The 19,780-nt window shown below is 40.2% G+C and overlaps 1 protein-coding gene across 2 annotated transcripts in view; it reads left to right on the forward strand.

Annotated features, from left to right (window-relative positions):
- Nucleotides 1–19,780, forward strand: part of FANCC (FA complementation group C) — a 143,385-nt gene that overhangs the window by 71,808 nt on the left and 51,797 nt on the right. For both annotated transcript variants that reach the window (XM_050945827.1, XM_050945828.1), the window contains 4 exons: nt 8,541–8,660; nt 9,526–9,590; nt 12,154–12,318; nt 16,674–16,830. In XM_050945827.1, the coding sequence (XP_050801784.1) occupies nt 8,541–8,660; nt 9,526–9,590; nt 12,154–12,318; nt 16,674–16,830 (507 nt within the window). The remainder of the gene's footprint in view (nt 1–8,540; nt 8,661–9,525; nt 9,591–12,153; nt 12,319–16,673; nt 16,831–19,780) is intronic.

Genomic DNA, 19,780 nt, shown 5'->3' on the forward strand with positions numbered 1-19,780 from the left:
AGTCTCCTGCAGTGGCCCTGAGAACGGGAGACTCCAGCTGAAAAGCCTGGGAGCTGTGGCTGGGGAGAAAGCCTTGAAGTCTTTCTGGGGAGAAGGCCAGGCCTTGTGTCTTCTACAGGCACTCAGCAAGAAAAAAGAGACAGCTCTCAGGGAGAAGGGGCTATTCCTAGGTTAAGGCTGAGGTGGAAGACTTTTGTGTTTTATTTGTGAACTTCATTTGAATAAAATCAGATCTGAAGGAGGGCTGTTGACACTGGAGTCATGAAAGCTTAATTTATTTAAGAAGCCCCTTGAAAGGAGAAACTGAAGCAAAAAAGGCCACCTGCAGAGCAATCTGAGGCTAGCAGGGACTGTCAGGAAAGCAGCCACTCTTTGCTACTGATAAAATTTGGGCATATCACTTAAACTGAGTCTGTCTTCCTTTTTATAAATGTGGGGTAGATAATGTATTGACCTTCACTAAATAATATTTGCAATTATTATATAATTGAAAATTATTATTAAAGGAAGGGTAAGAATAGAATTTTAGATCTCCTATCTTTTAGCCTTACTCTTAAACAACTAGACCACCTGTCCTTTGGGGGGACTACAATTATTTCCTCTTCCTTTCTCTCTTTTTTCAAAATTCAGAAATGTGAATTTTTGTCTGAAAATGGCAAGATTTTGTGAGATTTTATGGGGGGGGGCAGGTTTGTTTTTTAGTTTTCCAGTGCTTCCCTCTGTGTACAGTTCAGCTAACACAAAATTTTGTGGTTGCCAAAATTTCAGGAGTGGGAAATCATGCATAACAAATTAATAATTTTTTTTTACATAGACATCCATAAAAAATTGTCACCTCTTTTGCTTGGTTTTACTTAATGCAATTGAAGAGGTCTGATTCAATCCAGAGGATGCAAATAGTATATATATACACTACTCAGTACTTCCCCAAATGTGGTGATGCTGGCCTTTAACTGTCTGGGGGTACACAAGTGCAAATCCGACAATGATATGCCACTCGTAACACGTGCTCCTTAATTGTCAGCTAACCTCCATGAATGATATTTTTAAAACTTCATCTCCAAAAACAAAGGCACCTACTTAGAGCTGGCCAAAAGTTGGGTTTTCCAGTTTGTGAGTATTTTTTAAAAAATTGGTATTGTTCTAACGTGGAACTGAGTCCATGTGGCAGGATTGTCCCAGAGGCATGGACCCTGGAAACCTGGAGATCCCAGCCCCACAGCAATCTGCCACAGACTCTGAAAGCCTTTTGTGAGAAATTTTGGGTTTGATGAACATCGTTTTCTGACTAAATTGTTTCATATGAATGTTTCTTCTGACCATCTCTAAACCTACTGTCACTGTGACATTCATGGTTGCTACAATAAGCAGAATAGTGACAACCATAAAATCCTAGTTGGTTACATATTTGTTAAAGTAATCTCAAAGGCTCTCTCCCACCTGCTTTCCAAAATGTGCTATCCCAATTAAGTTTAAAGGTTGCTTTTGTCGCAGCCCTAAAGCCTATGCTCAAACATGGCGTCTGTATGGCCAATTGTTGGTCCAAAGGTCACATTGGTACCGTGTTCAACATTATAGTGCCGTGTGCATTTTCCCGCTCTTTTTCACTTGGTCACCTAAGGGTCAGGCTAGTGCTTTGTGCAAAAATACCAGCGTGCCGTGTGCATAAGGGTAGTGTGCCTGTTCTTGAACCTTCTGTCAGTCGAAAGGTCAAGTTGGTACTGTGTGCAGAAGCATAGGGCTGTGTGCAGAGATAGTGTGCCGAGTGCAGCTCCCATTGATGTAGAGGGCACCAGCTCGGAACCTGGTTGGTGAAGGAGCTAGGGACCAATCAAATGCTGACACGAGTAAGAGAGCTTTCGAATAAAACCATGTCTCGCGCCAAGATCTGCAGGAGTATCCGCATGTTAGCTGGAAGGCCTGATCACCCTTTCAGCCAGAAGGGTCTCCTGTGTATCTTGCCGGCTTGTGTCATGATGTGTCCCGTCAATTCATCATGCCCTTGGTGTCTATACTGCTGGTCAGCTGCGCCTGGAGTGTGGTATTTGTATTCTAATTTCTGTAAATATTCTGTTTGCTTAGCCTCTTCTCTTTTTCCCTCCCTTATTTGGTACAGAACTGTATATATTGTTATTTGGTGCAAGTTATGTATATAGTATATGAAAGTTAAATTGTTGTATTGATTGCTATTGTGGTTAATTGTTGTACTTTACAATATTTGGTTAATGTATATAGTTTACTCAGTTTGGTGTATCTGCTTTAATTTCTGGTGAACAGTTAATCACAGATCATTTGGTTTCCTGTTGTTGGTTGTAAATAGATTGTTTCAAGTTGTGTGTATATTCTTGTTCTGATAATACTGTTAGTTGGTAAAAGCGCTCCTCCCCAGCCCAAGTTGCAACTCATTCCCCATCAATAGACCGCCACTTCGTTCTGAATTTTCAATCTGTCATGTTTTGATTTTCCTCACTCGATCAAAAACTTACTCGAACCTGCTTTGGTCTCGGACATAGAGACTTTAGGGACCATAAGCATTTTTAAAGTCATTGTGCTGAGGATTTTACAGAAAGAAATCAGTTTTTATTCTGGTTTCTTAATTTTCCCCCCAAAGTTACCTTTGATACTATTTTATAAGACCCAGTGCAGGTTCTACATAAGTACAGAGTTACTGGTTTCAAATGCTTACTGGAGCTTACTATCTGGCCATTTAATGAAAAAATAAGTGATTTTTTTTTATGGTCATATTTGGCTTAGGAGGAATTACACCTTGAATTCAACTCATTTTACTGGACTTAAGCAGGATAATATTTACTGTAACAAAGGGGGGGTGGGGAAAGCAGCGTAAAAACTGGATGGATACATAGGTATTGAAGTATGGTATATTTGCATGTAATGCTAAAAGATTGAATGAACACTTCTCCATTGCTGAAACCTGTAGAAGCTAATAGATGAATTGCTGTCTGCACAATAACGAACAGCCTGTCTGAACCAAATTGTGCCCTGGCATGTGGGTTCCAGGCTTCCATGGAAGCATGCATCCTAGGGAGTAATTTGGTTTTTAGGAAATATGGTGTAACCCATGAATTCCTGTGTCAAGGCTGATTCCCTACTCTGTCACTCCGAGTGCAGAGGGTGGGAGCCTGCAAAGATTTTAAAAATTAATACTGGCCACTCCAAGCTTGTATTAAGCTCCCAAGGTTACAGCTTTTCTCTGACCTTGACTAGGTAAATGCTGCCACCATCCAAATGCAAACTGTTTTTTGGATCCCAGGAAGGCACGCTTGGGAATTCCTTCCTGTGGGGTACCCTCAAGCCCTTTCTCACACACCCCACTCCAGGGGAGAGCTAAGAAAGAAAAACAAAGGATATTAGCTGTTGCCACCAGCACAAACCTCTTAGGACACCAAAAATCCGATCCTGTTCTTAAAAAAGGTAAATTTTATTAAAAACAAAAAGAAAGAAAATGTATCTGGAACTAGGCTTTTGCTAGATTTTAAAAGAGCAATTCCAAAAATTAAGCATCCAAAATAGCTTTCTTGCGGAGTTCAGATTAAAGGTTACAAGCAAACAAAAGCATCTGGGGTTAGCGCAGAGGAGTCCACAGGCCTTACAGAAAATAAAAGAAATAACCCTAATCGCATCTTTCTAGACATTTCCTAATCTACTTACATATTTGGGTAGTTCCAGGTATAATCTGATGATTTCCATACCTGGTAAAAAGCTTTTTACAGCACACTCATAGCCCTGACTTTGCTCTGTTCCCCTCTCTCCTGAGAACAACACAGAACACAAAGGGAAAGCTTTTTTCCCAGTTTTAAAAAATTCTAGTCTTCCCATTGGCTCTTTCGGTCAGGTGCCCACTCCCTTTTCTTTACCCAGGGGACTTTTTAAACCCTTTATAAGTAAAGCAAGCAGCCACCAAGAGGGACTTTATAGCTAACTGGCTGGCTGTGTGTCCATAAAAGGCAGCTACCCCTCCATCCTCTTCATTTATCACACGCGCTGCCTCCCCCCACCCCCCACATCAGAGACGGTGCTGGCCAGCCTGCTTCAGGTTGGGTCCAGAGCAGCTGGGATTTCTTCCTGGAGGTTTAGGAAACAGAGTTAATAAGATACATGCACCTTTAATGTTACTAATAATTACATGAAGAACTGAACAGTACTTTTTACATTTCAAGGACAACAATGACATAGAATGCAGGGACAGTTTTACCTGGCTAATTTTGGGAAACCTTCCCAGGAGAGTGCATCAGCCACTTTGTTAGAGGCTCTTGAAATGTGATGTATTTCAAAATCAAAGTCCTGAAGAGTTAAACTCCACCAAAGAAGTTTTTTGTTTGTTTCTTTGACTGAGTGAAGCCACTTCAGTGCAGTATGGTCAGTCTGCAGGTGAAAATACAATCCCCAAATGTATGGGCATAGCTTCTCCAGAGCATACACAATGGTGTAACATTCTTTTTCTGAGACTGACCAGTGGCTTTCCCTCTCAGAATGTTTTTTTGCTGAGAAACACAACAGGATGGAATTGTTGATCTGGTCCTTCCTGCATTAAAACTGCTCCTACACCATGTTTGGACACATCTGTGGTTACGATGAACAGTTGGTCGAAGTCCGGGGCCCTTAGTACAGGGTCAGACGTAAAGGCCACCTTAAATTGGTTAAAGGCTTTCTGACACTTCTCAGTCCACTGAACTGCATTTTTTCCTGGTTAGGTCTGTCAGTGGGGTGGCAATTTGGTTGTAGTGTGGTACAAATAATCGGTAATAGCCGCCCAAGCCCAAGAAAGATTGGACCTGCTTCTTAGACTTAGGGACAGGCCAATTTTGGATAGCATTTACCTTAGACTGTAGGGGGTTGATAGTTCCTTGACCCATCTGATGTCCAAGGTACGTTACCCTGTTTAGGCCTATTTGACACTTTTTGGCCTTAATGGTTAATCCTGCCTCCTTTATGCGCTAGAAGACAGCTTGGAGGTGTTCCAGGTGTTCTGCCCATGAATCTGAGAATATAGCCACATCGTCAAGGTAGGTGACTGCAAATTCCCCAAAGCCAGCCAGAAGGTTATCTACCAGTCTCTGGAAGGTGGCAGGTGCATTTCGCAGTCCGGAAGAGAGCACGTTAAATTCATACAACCCTACATGGGTGATGAGGGCTGACCTTTCCTTGGCTGGATCATCTACCAGCACTTGCCAGTACCCCTTAGCTACCCCCACTTCATTTATCAGAGCCTGTATAGTAGACTGAGACATGTCTTAATGACTTTTCAAAGGAACAACAAAAAATAGATGGTTTAATGTAATGCTTCCCCCCTCCCCCCCCCCAAAGATGGAGTAGAACTGCACTCAGTAATCTGGCGATATTTTGGGGTAGTCTTTTAAGACAGGAATGATGATACTGATCTTCTTGGTAAAGCTCTTTGAGATGTACTAATGAAAAGGTCTATACAAGTGTTAAGTCCCTCCAGTGGAAAGAACGAGGAGCATCTCTGTTCTGAGCCCAGTAGGAAAAAGCATACTCACTTAAGATCTTCTTTTTCCAGAGCCAATTACAATGTACCCCAGACTCCCTGCTTTTTCTTTTCAGTGTATGCTTTAACCTGATACTAAGGCCATCATTCACTATTTGAGGAACTTCACAGGGACCTACCAAAGCCAGCCAATTACAGAACAGGGATGGCAAATGCAATGTAAAGCATGTTAAATGGAACAATATGAACTAGTAATACATGTTGATTGAACTTAACTATAAACTCTGAGGAAAAAGACCTGAGTGTCATTGTCGATGGTTCATGGTGCATGACAAGTGCAAAGCAAATAATGTTAGATTATATTAAGAAAGGGGTAAAGAACAATACTTGAAATACTTTACTGCTATATAAACCAATTTAATGCTCTCACTTTGAATACTCTGTTCACTTTTGTTCACCCCATCTTGAAAAATGTATAATAGAAATAGGTCTAGAGAGGGAAACAAAAGTTAGAAGAAACGTAGAAAAAATTCTGTCCAAGAAGAGATTTTTGTAGATTCAAGGCCTTATTGTAGTGATTGACTCTCTGCTAAACAATCCCAGAAAAGTTAAGAAGGCTTCAGCTCATCTACAAGGCCTCCTAGTTTATATGTAATGATGGCAGAAATTCTGTGATGGTAATGGTACACAGCACCCATCGTGTGTAATGACACATTGGTTCCTCGGCTCCATGCTTGGACAGGGAGTCTTCAGTTTTGCTGTCTCCCTGAATCTTTCAACTTGCATTCAGACCAGCAATCAATCCCTTTGTCTCCTTGCAGCTGATGAATCCTCCCAGTTTCCAGGTGCCGTCCATGTGAAAATCTGATAGTATTCTAAGAGTTAATTTAAACACAAATAGCAATTACCAGAGTAATTAGTAATTTAATTATGGGGAAAATTAGAGGGAAAATGTGAAGGTGGGGTTCTGTGGCCTGCCTTGTGCAGGAGGTCAGACTAGATGATCATATTGGTCCTTTCTGACCTATGAGTCTATGAATAGATTAAAGTTTCTATTTTGATTATATTTGGAAGCTTGTGCACCATGAAAGTTCCCTTTTTAATGCTGACTTCTCCTGCTTTCAGATTTTAAAAAAGTATATTAATTGCTTTTGTCAAACTGCTGTATAAAAACAATTGCGACAATATTTTCATTTTCAGTTTTTAGAACAGTTGCCACTAGATGGCGGTAGAACAGCTTTTTTTTGCTGAAAGTTATAAATCTTTTAAAAATACTAGAATTCAGGCATAACCATAAATCTTCAGCAGTGTAAAATAATCCCGTAGAAAAGAACACAAAATTATACAAGAGTTTGGGATGCACATCTCTTGATATTTCATAATTGTCTTTAGACTTTATTGCATTTCTATTGTTTATTATCTCTTATATACAGTAAATTGAACGGGGCAGATTTTTAATTCCAGGACCAGTGAACCAGTTAATTAAAGACATCCAACAAAGCATATATAAATATTTGGATTGGAGTTCTGAAAGCAGTAATTAACAAACTGCTTCATTCTTTTTAGCTGAGAATTTTAGATGAGGTTCTCCGTTCAAAAAATAAAGTAGATCAAAGACTCCTGGTACCACTGAGGTCATAGGACTTGGGTCTCAATTTGCCTTCCAAATACATATTTTGAAGAAGTGTCTTCTTATTCAGTGTCTGCTAATCCTGATTTGCTCAGTCAACAATAACCTAGCTTTCATACACATTTTCATATGATTAATCATGTTGAATTTGTATGTTGTTTAGGTAGCTATAACATGTAAGGTCCTGATTCAACATGCACCTGAAATGAACCATTGAGGTGGAATATGGCAACTGTCTAGTAGTACACATCTACCTCAATAAAACACGACCCAATATAACACAAATTTGGATATAATGCAGTAAAGCAGTGCTGGGGTGGGAGGGGCTGCGCACTCCGGTGGATCAAAGCAAGTTCAGTATAACGCGACTTCACCTATAACGTGATAAGATTTTTTTGGCTCCTGAGGACAGCGTTATATCGAGGTAAAGGTGTATATTCCATTAGAATGTAACAGTTGACTACTGAAAATTCAGAAAACTATATTCAACTGAAATGATGTAATTTTTTGGATAAGCAAACTATTAATGTAGTTGTGATAGGATGAACAGCCCTGCTCTTATGAAAAGTGCTGAGGGATGTTCAAGTGGGTGATACCTTGGTTTGTCAAAAAGTCAGCATATCTCGCAGCACAGTACCTTACTAACATGCTGGGGTGTTGGTTTGGTACTAATGCAGAAGGAAGAGTGCCACCTACAGAATCGTCAGTGGCACTTCCTGCAGTCATTGTTCTGTGCTTTTGTAAAAATTCATTTGATTTCAACTTATAGCAAATATTATACCAACTATTTGTATTTTTTTATATAATATTTTCTAATGGTTTTGAAATTTGCTGTAAAGCATTTAGTAGTGAAAGTATTAACAAAAAGTAAATGTCAACATTAAACCATAAATGCTGCCATTAACTCCCTAGTGAGATAGCTAAAATAAAATAGGGCCAGATCCTCAAGTACATCCAAAATACTTTAAGCATAATTGAGGGAGTGGTGTGAAACTCTAGTGTAAAATTCCCTTTGCCACCATACTGACTCTGATGTTGCTCTGTGCAATTCTTTCCTTGTGCACAGTGTTAGAGCTGTCTGAGAGATACTTGAAATTACACAAGCCTGGAATGGCATCCAGGGGCCTAAAAACTAGCTCAGAATCTGTGTAGTATGGGGCCATCCTGGCTAGGCCCTTTTCTTGCTAAACTAGCACTAACAAGAGCATGTGACATCCGAATCCTTGTTTTCACTGTCAGCCACTGCAGCATCACCCCCACTCTAGAATGCTCTTCACCCCAGCAACTCTCACTTGACTTTTGGGACCAAAGTATACTGGTGGTGTGGTTCAAAGTAGCCACAATCAATCTGAGGATCTGGCCCACAATCTGGTATAACATCAATTATATCAGACACTAAAACGTATTTTATTCTGTTTCTTCCTCGCTATTGATTTCGTCAAGAGTTTGCTGTGCCATCTCCTTTCTTCGTCTGAATGGGGAGCTAACAAAGTTGGTACTGGTACCTTTATTTCTGCTCTTGGCTACACGTCTGCAGATTACTATTCTAAACTGGTTAAAAATGTGAGTAATTTGTGTAATTGAGGTTTTATTAATAATAAATCAACAGTCTGTAAGAATGTATATGAAAATGTCATTGCTATAAGAAACATGAACTGAAAGACTGTTATCTTTTTGTACCTTGGTTACTCTTACAGCCTTTTAAGGAAGAAAGATAAAATAGGAGACGACAAGAGACAAAAAAGGGAGGTTTATACCAAAGTGTATGGTTTTGTTTTTTTTAAAATCCTTGTTGTTCATGTATCACTGAAATTAATATTAGCTAAGATATATTTTGTAACATGAAATTTAATAAATAAGGAAAATATTTTGTGGCATTTGTTTGCCAGAAAGTAACTTTTTGAATTATGTTTTCTTTTTGACTATGCACACTGTATTTACAATGCTAGTTGAACCTTATATTTTGGGAAAATGAGTGATTTTTCATTTACCCTGTAAAATCATGGGAATGATATTTCATAAAATGAAGATTTACTACTTATTTTGGCATTTTTACCTATTGTAATGCTTTTTTAAAAGTTAGTTTTCTCTTAACTCTTGGGATGCAGATCTCTAATATTCCACTTATTTCTTTGCTAATTATGTAATGGGAATGATATATCATGGGCATTTAACAATTTTAGTACCAGTAATTGTCTTGAACACTTTGATTTTGCAGTGGAAGGGAAGGGGGGATGGGGGGGATTCTACAGAGAAGGCTACTTACCACAATTGAAATGTCTCTCAAACAGAAAAATACAACTGATGTCATCCTATTTGCAGTGCATGTGTGTATCTCTCTCTCTCTCTGTATCTCTCTGTATCTCTCTTTCTCTCTCTCTATATATATAATGTTTGTGTTTTTAATGTCATTGATTTTGTTTCACAGATAGTCTTATCATTAGTGACAGAACTCAAAGGAAATCAGTTTAATGGACTTAACGTTCAAGGGAGGTAGGTGTTATCTAAACTTCATTTCAATATGTCTTAGTATGGATCATTGAAGTTCAGTGAGGTCCTTTTTCAAAATTTTTTAAACAAGTATTTAGACTTCAAAATATATTTAGAATCATGGCAATATTTAGAATTACCATATAGCTTCGGTAATGGACAAACCAGTTAAGTTGAATGTCACAGAAAACCTTTTACTTACCAGATAATCACAGCCTTGGGGTATAGGGTAGCATGTCTGCAGTGCTGTTACATGCCCCTCTTAACCAATTATGTATTTCCATTCCTTATTCATCATATCAGTGAACAGTGCAGGTATTATTGTATGCTTATTATGTGATGTCAGAAGGGCAGATGTCACCACTAGTGCACGGTTAGCAAGGGTCCAGATGTGTAGTCCTTACTCATGCTGAGGAGTCCTGACCCTCACAGTACTCCCATTGAGATGATTACCCATGAGAGTAACTACTACTCAACACAAGTAGACCCACTGTTTAAATACATGGGATAGGGTGATAGAGGTGCTGTTTGAGGTGACTGAGCAGCAGTCTTTCTGTGGTAAAAAGAACAATTATATTTGCTTAGTTTTTGCTTTCCTCACCACTTTGAATGTGTCCGTCCCTCCTTAGTATGCCTGGTACTTTGGGCTTTTTGAAATGAAGACCATAACCTTTTTATAACATTTAAAAAAACTATTTTCAGAATACACCAACAGAGCCTTTGATTACATCTGAATCAAAGTATATGTCAGCAAAAATGAAAGAAAAAATAAAACAGAGGGATACATACCAGGTGTATTCAATTAATGTGTGCTTGGTACTTGAAAAGGCTGTGTGAAAATGGCTCCATTTTACTCAGAGGTGCACACGGTGTATATTCTGTGATAGGTGCTCACTTCAGTAACAAAATAGATTTTTACTACTTGTGCTAATACTACAGAGCTTATATAGCGATGGGAGAAAGAGCAGGATTATATTCCTTCTTGTGCATTGTCAGCAGAATATTTAAGGATCTGATTGTCCAGTCCCAGAGAAACCTGCAATAGGAGACCAGGAGACAGGAGGAGAGTTGGTCATCTGCACAGAAACCCTGAGTCTTTGCATTAGTTCTGGGGCAACCTACCCACAACCCTTGGCTTTCCTGCAAAGAGCTAGACTACCATGGACCCCTTATCTGATTCTGACCCATGTATCTCTCTCACTCTCAAACACACACACTTCTCTCTCTCTCTCACTCTCTCTCTCTCACTCACTCACATCTCTCACTCACACGCATACACACACACACTAAGGTTTGGGGAGGGATGTCCAAGGATATGTCTACACTGCAGTTAGACTCATGTGGTTGGCCTGTGCCGGCTGATTCAGGCTCATGGGGCTCTGTTTTAGGGGTTGTTTAATTGAAGTGTAGATGTTCAGGATCAGGCTGCAGCTCTGGGACCCTTCTGCCTCACAGGATCCTAGAGCCCAGGCTTCAGCCTGAGCCTGAATGTCTACATTTATTTCCATATCCATTTTTAAACTGGAAATATTAAATCAGAAATTTTGGAAACTTTGAAAATATATCATGTAGCATTTCTCCACTGTAGAAATCAGAAGGACTCTTCGTGTCAACAAATCACAATACGTTCAGTTCTTATTGCTGAGTAGGAACACTGTGAATAACTGTAGTTTTCATGAATCTCCTCCTCAGTTAGTGTTAGAAATTACATTAATTTTTTCCATCAGTACCCCTTTTCCAGGAGTCTTCTGAAGGATGTCTCTCATCAAAAAAAAAAAAAAAAAGGGCCACATTTGCAAAATATAACTTGTTAAATTTTACCTCTGAAGTTCATAGCATGGGTACAAAAAAGGAATTTTGTGCATATGTAATTCCTTATTTTGTCTGCACAGTTAGCACCCTCATGCATATGCGAATAAGTCAATCTTTTTAAAATTTGGCTTTAAATATTAAATTATCCTCCACCTTAATACTATTTAGATTGCACCATCATTAATCTTTTCCAAAAGTGCAATCTTTTTAGGCAGAGTCAATTGCTTTGCTATGCTATGCTACACTATACTGTGCATCCCTTCAGTTGTAGATCTTTAAGACAAATCCTCATTTTTATGCCTGAGCGCTTGAAGGTAGCAGGATTTATACTATGATGTGCACTGGAGTAATTCCTGCTGGAACGAGAAAAGCCAAGGAAACCATAGAGATCAAAGCCAGCTTGGTTATCTCCTGTGAGAACCTAAGATATCGATGTGGGAGCTGTGAAACTGTAATCTTCCTCTGAGGGACTGCTTTGCTCTTTATCAAACCAGAAAAGGCAAACTATTCATTGCTAGCAGGGCAAACGTAGTTATTGAACACTGCCAGCACTTTAGAACTGTTTGAGATCCCTACTACAGTTCGTTTGCCGTAGTCCTCAGTGCCAACGTACAGAAATTCTGATTGTTTTAAGAATCTCCATTTGAGAATACTTCAGCATTTGCTACAATAAATAAATGTTTTCTTAACTTTAGAAGTAAGTCTTCTGAGTGTTTTCTTTCCCTAAAATAAGAAACTTTTTTCATTTCTCCAGAGTTTCAGATGATCATGTAAATATAGTGTCCCTTTTCTGCGTCCCTCTTATCACTTTGCCTGATGTAACTCCTCTACTGGAAGCGCTCCTTACCTATCATGGAGGTGGATCGCAGGAGGTTCTCAGCTCAGAGTTTTTAGAAGCTGTGAATGAGACATTTTTAAAGTAAGTAACATATTCCTCCTCACCAAAGAGACTATTAACTGTGTTCAGTTGGAATTACTATATGGTGAACTTGCATGCTGGATGCATTGAATGTCTATTGTATTGTAACAAAATGCTTTCTTTTTACCTAAATAGCAGATCTGAAGTTGAAGGAAAACAAAGATTCTAGATTTCTGATGTGCTATTTCAGTTTTACTTTCCCTATGATATATGTTAGACAGCATCACTGTAATTGTTTTTTGGATTTTGCCTTTCATTGAGATTTTGTATTTCTTTGCCATAAATATACGAGATCTTTCCTAACTTCTACAATTAGAGATCCAGATTTAACATTGTGTCCTTGCATACCAAAACGTGTTACCTGACAGTTCTCATATTTCTGTTGAGAACTTGGTTCTCCACGTTTTCAAGTATTGTATCTCTCAGCAGATTATTTTTAACTAGGCACTTGAATACAATTAACGATATGTAGATTTGCTCATACCTCTCCCATCAAGGTGGTCCAGTGTTTGGATGAGATTAGCTCATAGATGAAGAAGAACAGATGATTGAAGCTGAATCTGAGCAAGACAAAGGTGATGGTGAGCAGAGAAAAAGCACTATGGGAAATTTGTAGCCGCAGTGCTTCTTTTGATTGAAGGTACTTGCCCATAATTGGTCAATTCAATCCATAGTCTAGGAATACTTTTGGATTTAATGAAGAGGCTAAGCTCTCACATAGCAGTGTCCATGAGTAGCTTTCTGTCATCTCTGGTTAGCAAAGAGACTCCATCCTATCTTGGCAGATAATGGCTTGGTTTCAAGTATACAGGCATTTGTCACCCTCCAGCTGGACTATAGCAATGATGAATACACCTGGGCACGAAGCCATCAGCCTTTATGAAACTCCAACTAATGCAGAATGCAGCAGCGCATTTCCTAAGCACTGTGGGCTACTGCAAGCATATCAGACCTGTCCTCTGCTCTTTATGCTAGCTTCACATATAACATCAAGTCAAGTTCAAAGTCTCAAACCTGATCTGCAAGGTACTCAGTGGCCTGGGTTTGGGACATCTAAAAGATCATTTAAAAGTCCAGGTTGACAACTCTGCTCCTCAGGCACAATGGAGCTGTACATCACAAGAGTAAAACTTATCTGTACAGGAAACAGAGTTTTCTTAGAGTCATTCATAGACTGTGGAATGAACTCCTATAGGAATTAAAGACCAGCACAAACCTCACCACCTTACACTTGCGCCCTTCTTCAATCTCACCTTCTCTAATACAAACATATAGTAATGAGTACGTATTTTAAATAATCTACCAAAGTAAGCAAGCATACAAAGAAATACAAAAAAACCACCCTAACAAAAATTTCCCACTTCTCTCCCTGGAAAGAAATGAAGCATATGTGAGAGCAGCAGTGACGGATTCTTCCTAAAAGTGGGGGGGCGGGGAGGGGGCACAAGGCCCAGCATCTGCCCTCCTCTTCCCCCCACCCCCCAAGGCCCTGCATTCTGGCCAAGGCAGAAACAAGAGCCAGGCCGAGGAACCTGGGCCCCTCCACCTTCCCAGGGTGGGGGGACCCAAGAGGAGCCCCTGGCCCATGTCTCTGCCCTCCGGGCTCCCTGTCCATGTTCAAAAGTGGGAGGGCCCCCCTGGACCCCTGTTTGGCATGCCTGTGTGACCAGTATTAGTCACATCACTCAGTGCAGTCCTTGAAGGCACTGAGATACTTTGGTGATGAGGATGATAGAACCTGTATAGAATGTAATAGAATCTCTGAGACAAAGTAGTTTGCGCTTTCAGAGTGACCACATATGGCCTTGAACACTTCACCCACTTCATTAAACCACATAGTTGGGATGAAATCCCTGGGCCTTATTTCTAAAGATTTTAATGTAACTTGTATTTGATCACCTTTTGCATAGACCACTGAAGAAGAGTATACTCATACCTAAAACACTTGAATCTTCACACCCCGAACATTCCTCTGATTATCACAATGTCTTGCAGGGGAAACTGCTGCTTCTCACAATCCTGCCTTATAGCTCTTTCTCCTTTCAGCATCTCAAGAGACCAGATACCTTGGATCATTCCTCTGATAAATTTTTTGAGTGGAGAAAGAGCTCTCTTTGTGACCCCAAATAAGAGTCCTCATAATTTATATGTAGCAACAACATATGTGTGATATATGTTCATATGGTAGGTGGATCCTCTAAGAGCAGGAGTCGGAAACCTTTCAGAAGTAGGTGTGCCGAGTCTTCATTTATTCACTCTAATTTAAGGTTTCGCATGCCAGTAATACATTTTAAGGTTTTTAGAAGGTCTCTTTCTCTAAGTCTATAATATATAACTAAACTATTGTTGTATGTAGTAAATAAGGTTTTTAAAATGTTTAAGAATCTTCATGTAAAATTAAATTAAAATGCAGAGCCCCTAGACCGGTGGCCAGGACCTGGGCAGTCTGAGTGCCGCTGAAAATCAGCTCACGTTTGGCACGCGTGCCTTAGGTTGCTACCCCTGCTCCAAGAGTGTGGTCTGGGCAGTAGCTTAAGCAAGAGGATCATTCAGTGAAACAGAGAGATTCTGTCAACTAAAATATGAAGTTCTAGACATAAGAATGATTACATTAGCTTTCACCTAGGTTTTCTGGCGTGAAAAGGGTGTTTCCTTCAGAATGCACTGAAGTCTTTGCAGGAGTCCATCTCATAAGCTTTTTGTCACATGTCCTTATACTGTATGTCTGTATTAAACTGGTCAAAATTCTGTAAGCTTTCCCAGGATAACTGCCTTTGGCTAGGCTGTTCAAACTGAGTCAATATCACTTGAGTCAACAGGCAATAAATCATTACAAATATTTTTGTCACTCCTTAATGTTAGTCTGAACATTTTCTGTGGTGATAGGTTTGTCTATGATCATAGAGGATTTTTCTGAACCAAATACTCTGACCTGTGTTTAACCTTTTCCAGTGCTTGTTTATCACAAGAAGCTAAAGGAATTCAGTTTGTATTGCTGTTGGCCACTTTATTCATTGAGGGTCTCTGAAAGTGCTTGTGAGGGTATTCCTATGCAGGGGGCAGCCCTAGACTAGCTGCCAGCAACTGGCGCCCTAGGTGAACCATGCAATTGACACTCCCAAGCCCCAAGGCAGATCTCGGCTGAGGTTGTTGGTAAACTAGGAAACATTTTGCCTCTTTTTTCCTTTTAATATTTTTTAGGTGTGGTGGTTGTTTTTTTTTTTTTTTTTTGCCACAGTGGCTTAATTATTCGGTTTGTCCATCCGTTCATCCAATGTTTCTGAGATCAAATAAAATAGAGACATGAAATTTTCAGAATAGATTTGTACATGACAGCTAGATGATATTTCAGTCTGATCTCAAATAAAAAATGCATTAAAAATGTTAGTTATAATTTTTATTATTACAAATCCAAAATCATCCATTATGCTATCCTACTTTAACTGCCAGTACCACCACATCCAATATAGAAAGAAATAAGAAAACTCTTCAGTGAACTTTAACCTATATTTACAGAACACTCTGAATAAAAAACACTCTGTGGTCTTAAAACATGACTTCTCTTGCTTTAAGTTTTGAAAATTCAGTCACTAGTTCTCGTAGGTCCAGTTTTCCAGCAATTTTATGCTCTATTGACATTGTGGCAAGTCCAACAAGTCTCTCTTGCACCATTGTTGATGTGTTTTTATCAATTTTAACTTTGAGAAGCTATGTTCTCCACTAGCTATGGAAACTGGCAAAGTTAAAAGAATGCGTAGAGCTATACAAATGTTTGGAAAACTGTGAGTTTATTTTCACAAACAAACTTCAGTACTTCTTCAGGAGTGGAATGTTTCTTAAGTCATCTTGAAAAAGCCTGACGCTCACTACATGAAGCTGTAGCATCAATGTCTTTTGAATTTTCATGAGTCAATGCCAACTCCAGTTTTATACAAAATTCTTTATACAAAATTTTGCTGTTTTCTTTTGCAAGCTGTGGATATCATATAGAAAGCCAAATACTGACTCTAGCTGCTGCATCAATTGAAATCTTTCATCAACCGAGTGTATAGCAGCAAGGACTGGGAAGCAGAAGTTCACTTTGAACCTCTGTTTTGGGTTCTGAATGGGTGTGTCTTGTCCTTCATACAAAAACTGCTGTTTCTTTTGCTGAATGTGAACTGGCTCTCGTTCAAATTCTGTCGGAAAGTCTATTTCTTCAGGAAACTCATTAATGGGGAAGAAATATATTGAAACTGGTTATAATATTCAGTGTGTATATGGATTGATAATTTTGCATTGATATGCAATTCTTGTAAATATTTATTCACTTCATGGCTCAGTTTGTGGAAAACAATATTTTCTCATTAACTCAGGAAGAAGATTGCCCTCTCTGAATCAGCTGTCCTAAGCTTGTGGCTTCGTCATCTGCCTAGCCTTGAAAAAGCAACACTGCACCTTTTTGGAAGGTTGATTTCCACTCAGACAAGTTCACTGGAAGAGGTAGCATGTATCATAAGAGAGTCATTACTGGTATGTACCACAATTAATATATTACATCTTTTATGCTGAAGGATCACCAAATACTTCTCTCGTTTACAGCATCACTGAAATCCAGCAACCTCTATGAGGGGAAGTAGCTGTCAGCTGGTGTGTAGCTTAATAACAGTAGTGGAAAGAAAAGAAATATTTGTGTAGAACACCATGGCAAATTCCTACTCTAATAAAATACGTTAAAATTAAAAACCTCACATAACATGACGTCTTGACATCAAAAGCTTCATCCATAGACCATCACAAGATAAACAGAAATGAGGCCTGACTGTCAGAGGTGCTGACCACTATACAGGTCTGTCTCATCTTACGCCGGGGTTACGTTCCGCAGTCAGCGCGTAAAGCGAAAATCGCGTATAATCAAAATTACATTGAGTGTAATGGCAGGTGGAATCGCCTGCACTACAGGTACAGTATTTAAATTGTTATTTTTCTCCTTTTTTGTTTTTTTTTCTTGTTTTTGCTGACCGCGTAAAGCTGGAATCGCACATGTTAAATGCGCCTAAGATGCGACAGACCTGTAATCATTTTAGATTTTTTTTAGAAATATTGTGTTATATAGTGCACCAATTCCATCCAATGTATTTAGAAATTTATAAAGATTTGGGACCTGGTTACTTGACATATTAAAGGCTTCCACTAACAAAGAAATAGTAACAGAACCCCTTTATGAAAGCAATACATTTCAGGATGTACAGGTATGTCTTGCACATATCTTGCATTATGAAAGTGAACCTGAGGAATGGACACTCTGAAATGTGGCATATATGATACTATAATCACACACCTGGAGGTGTGCTCTCATGTGTGTTTTAACATTTTAAAATTCTTCTCTCTTTGTGTATTTTTACATGTCCATTCCACTGTAGGTGTGTGTACACTGCCATGCACAATTGTTGATCTTTTTCCCTCAGTGGTACCCGTTGGGGCAGCTTGAGCGCCAATGCATGCAGGTACAAAAAGGGCACTGCTGCCCCCAATCCCTCTCAGTTGCTTCTTACTCCCAGTGATGGTTGTTGGAGCGCTTTCAGTTTGCTATAGCAAGTTCTTCCCTCGCTTCTTGTATATAGCTATTTTTTCCTTAGAATTAGTAGTTAGGTAAAGTCTAATATAGATAAGTGTTAGTATTAAGTTTCACTTTTAAAGTTTTTTTTTTTTAACCAGTTCAAATTTCGGTACCGGGTCTGGTATCAGAGCCATGCCTCACTTTCTGGGGTTTAAGTCCTGCCTGTCATGTAGTCTGCTGATGTTGGTCATTGACCCAAACCCCAGCTGTCTGAAATGTTTGGGAGAGTCCCAAATTACTGACAAGTGTCACATCTGTAAGAGGTTCAAGCCTAGCTCTAAGAAGGATAGAGCAGCCAGGTTCAAGTGTCTCCTAATGGCTCACCATTGGAGCCATTGCTTTTGAAATTTTGGTATGGAGCGCCCCATCAGCGATGTCTACAGCACCTCACTCTCTGGTGCCAAAAAAGAGAGAGGCCCTCACGAGACTTAGTACCCTGTTTGACAGGATCATCTGTACTGAAGTCAGCTAGAGGTGGGGACTCTGGGAGAGACTCTGAAGACTCCTCATCTGAGATCGTCAACCCTAGAACCTGTGACATGTCTGTTGAGGCCAACCCCTGAAGTACCCATAGAAAGACATCAGGGTCAGGAATCAAGACCAGCACTGATGACACCAGAGGTTTATGCAGCTGTGAGAGAACTGCTTAACCTCTTGGTGTCTCTGGTGGTGCAGGAAGGTTTCCAACCAGTACCAGTGCTTGTGGTTCCTTCTCCTGCTCTTCAGGAGCATGCAGTACCATTACCTTCTATGCTTTTGGTACCTCAGAAGCTAGTGTAATTAGGAGGCAAGCCAATGATGATATCCCCATACTGCCGTCCCGGAGCTTTGAAACACTGCAGGGGTTAGTTCTGGAGCTAAAAGCAAATCCTCTCACCACAGTTCACAGCTGCCTCAGATTCCTGGGGCACATGACAGTATGTACCTATGTAGTGCAGCACGGTAGACTACACCTCAGGAAGTTGCAAGGCTGGCTGGCTTCAGTGTATATCCGAAGTAGCTCAAGTACTGGTGTTAGTTCTGTCATCTCTGGACTGGTGAATACACTCTCTGAAAGTTTGTGTGAAGGTCTGTGACAGAGTATAGGCCCCACTTGGATGAGGAAGGGACCAGAGAGGCCCTGGTTGTTAGCCCCACCTATCCAGTCCTGTCAATCATTCATGACTGGGAAGAGGGCTTTAAAAAGGAAGAAACTGCAGTAAGCAAGGGGGAAAGGAGCAAAATAACCCTAAGCACCAGACTACAGGAGCAACGCCTGACGTTGCAGAGGGAACTCCTAGGCAGGAGACCTTCATCCTGACCCTGAGGAAAGTACAGCGGACCCCCTGTGGTAAGACACACAGGCTGAGCCTGCCACAGAGACCCAGACAGAGTGATTTCCACAAACCCATTATCTTGGGACTGGATAGTTGGCAGCACTATAGACATCTTCCCCACCTCTTCTTTCTGGAACCTCAAGGAGTCTCCCTGAAGGCGTGGGGAGTTTGTGACTTCCATATTGATGCCCCCGCCAGAGAGACTTAAGGAGCCCCACAAAGGACAGAACGCCCCCCTTGGGAATAGTAGGGAAGTGGGGCTGGTGTTGCTACCACCCAGTGTAGATAACTGGGTGTGGTCAGGTTTCCCCACCCCCTGAGGGAGGGAGGAACCACCAAAGTCTCTGTTACAGGGTTCTCTTCATTCCCCTACAACCTATGCTCACTTTAATCACAGGTGCATCATCCCTGGTTGTGGGGCACATATAGGGTCCCTGTAGACTCAAGGAAGTCTGTGGTCTTCCCAAGAAATGAAGACTATCATAAATGTCAGAGTTGTGAGCTGTCCATCTAGTTTGTTCAGCCCTGCTTTTGCATATCAAGGGGA

Source organism: Gopherus flavomarginatus, chromosome 3 (genome assembly GCF_025201925.1).
Source record: "Gopherus flavomarginatus isolate rGopFla2 chromosome 3, rGopFla2.mat.asm, whole genome shotgun sequence".
NCBI classification, from domain to species: Eukaryota; Metazoa; Chordata; order Testudines; family Testudinidae; genus Gopherus; species Gopherus flavomarginatus.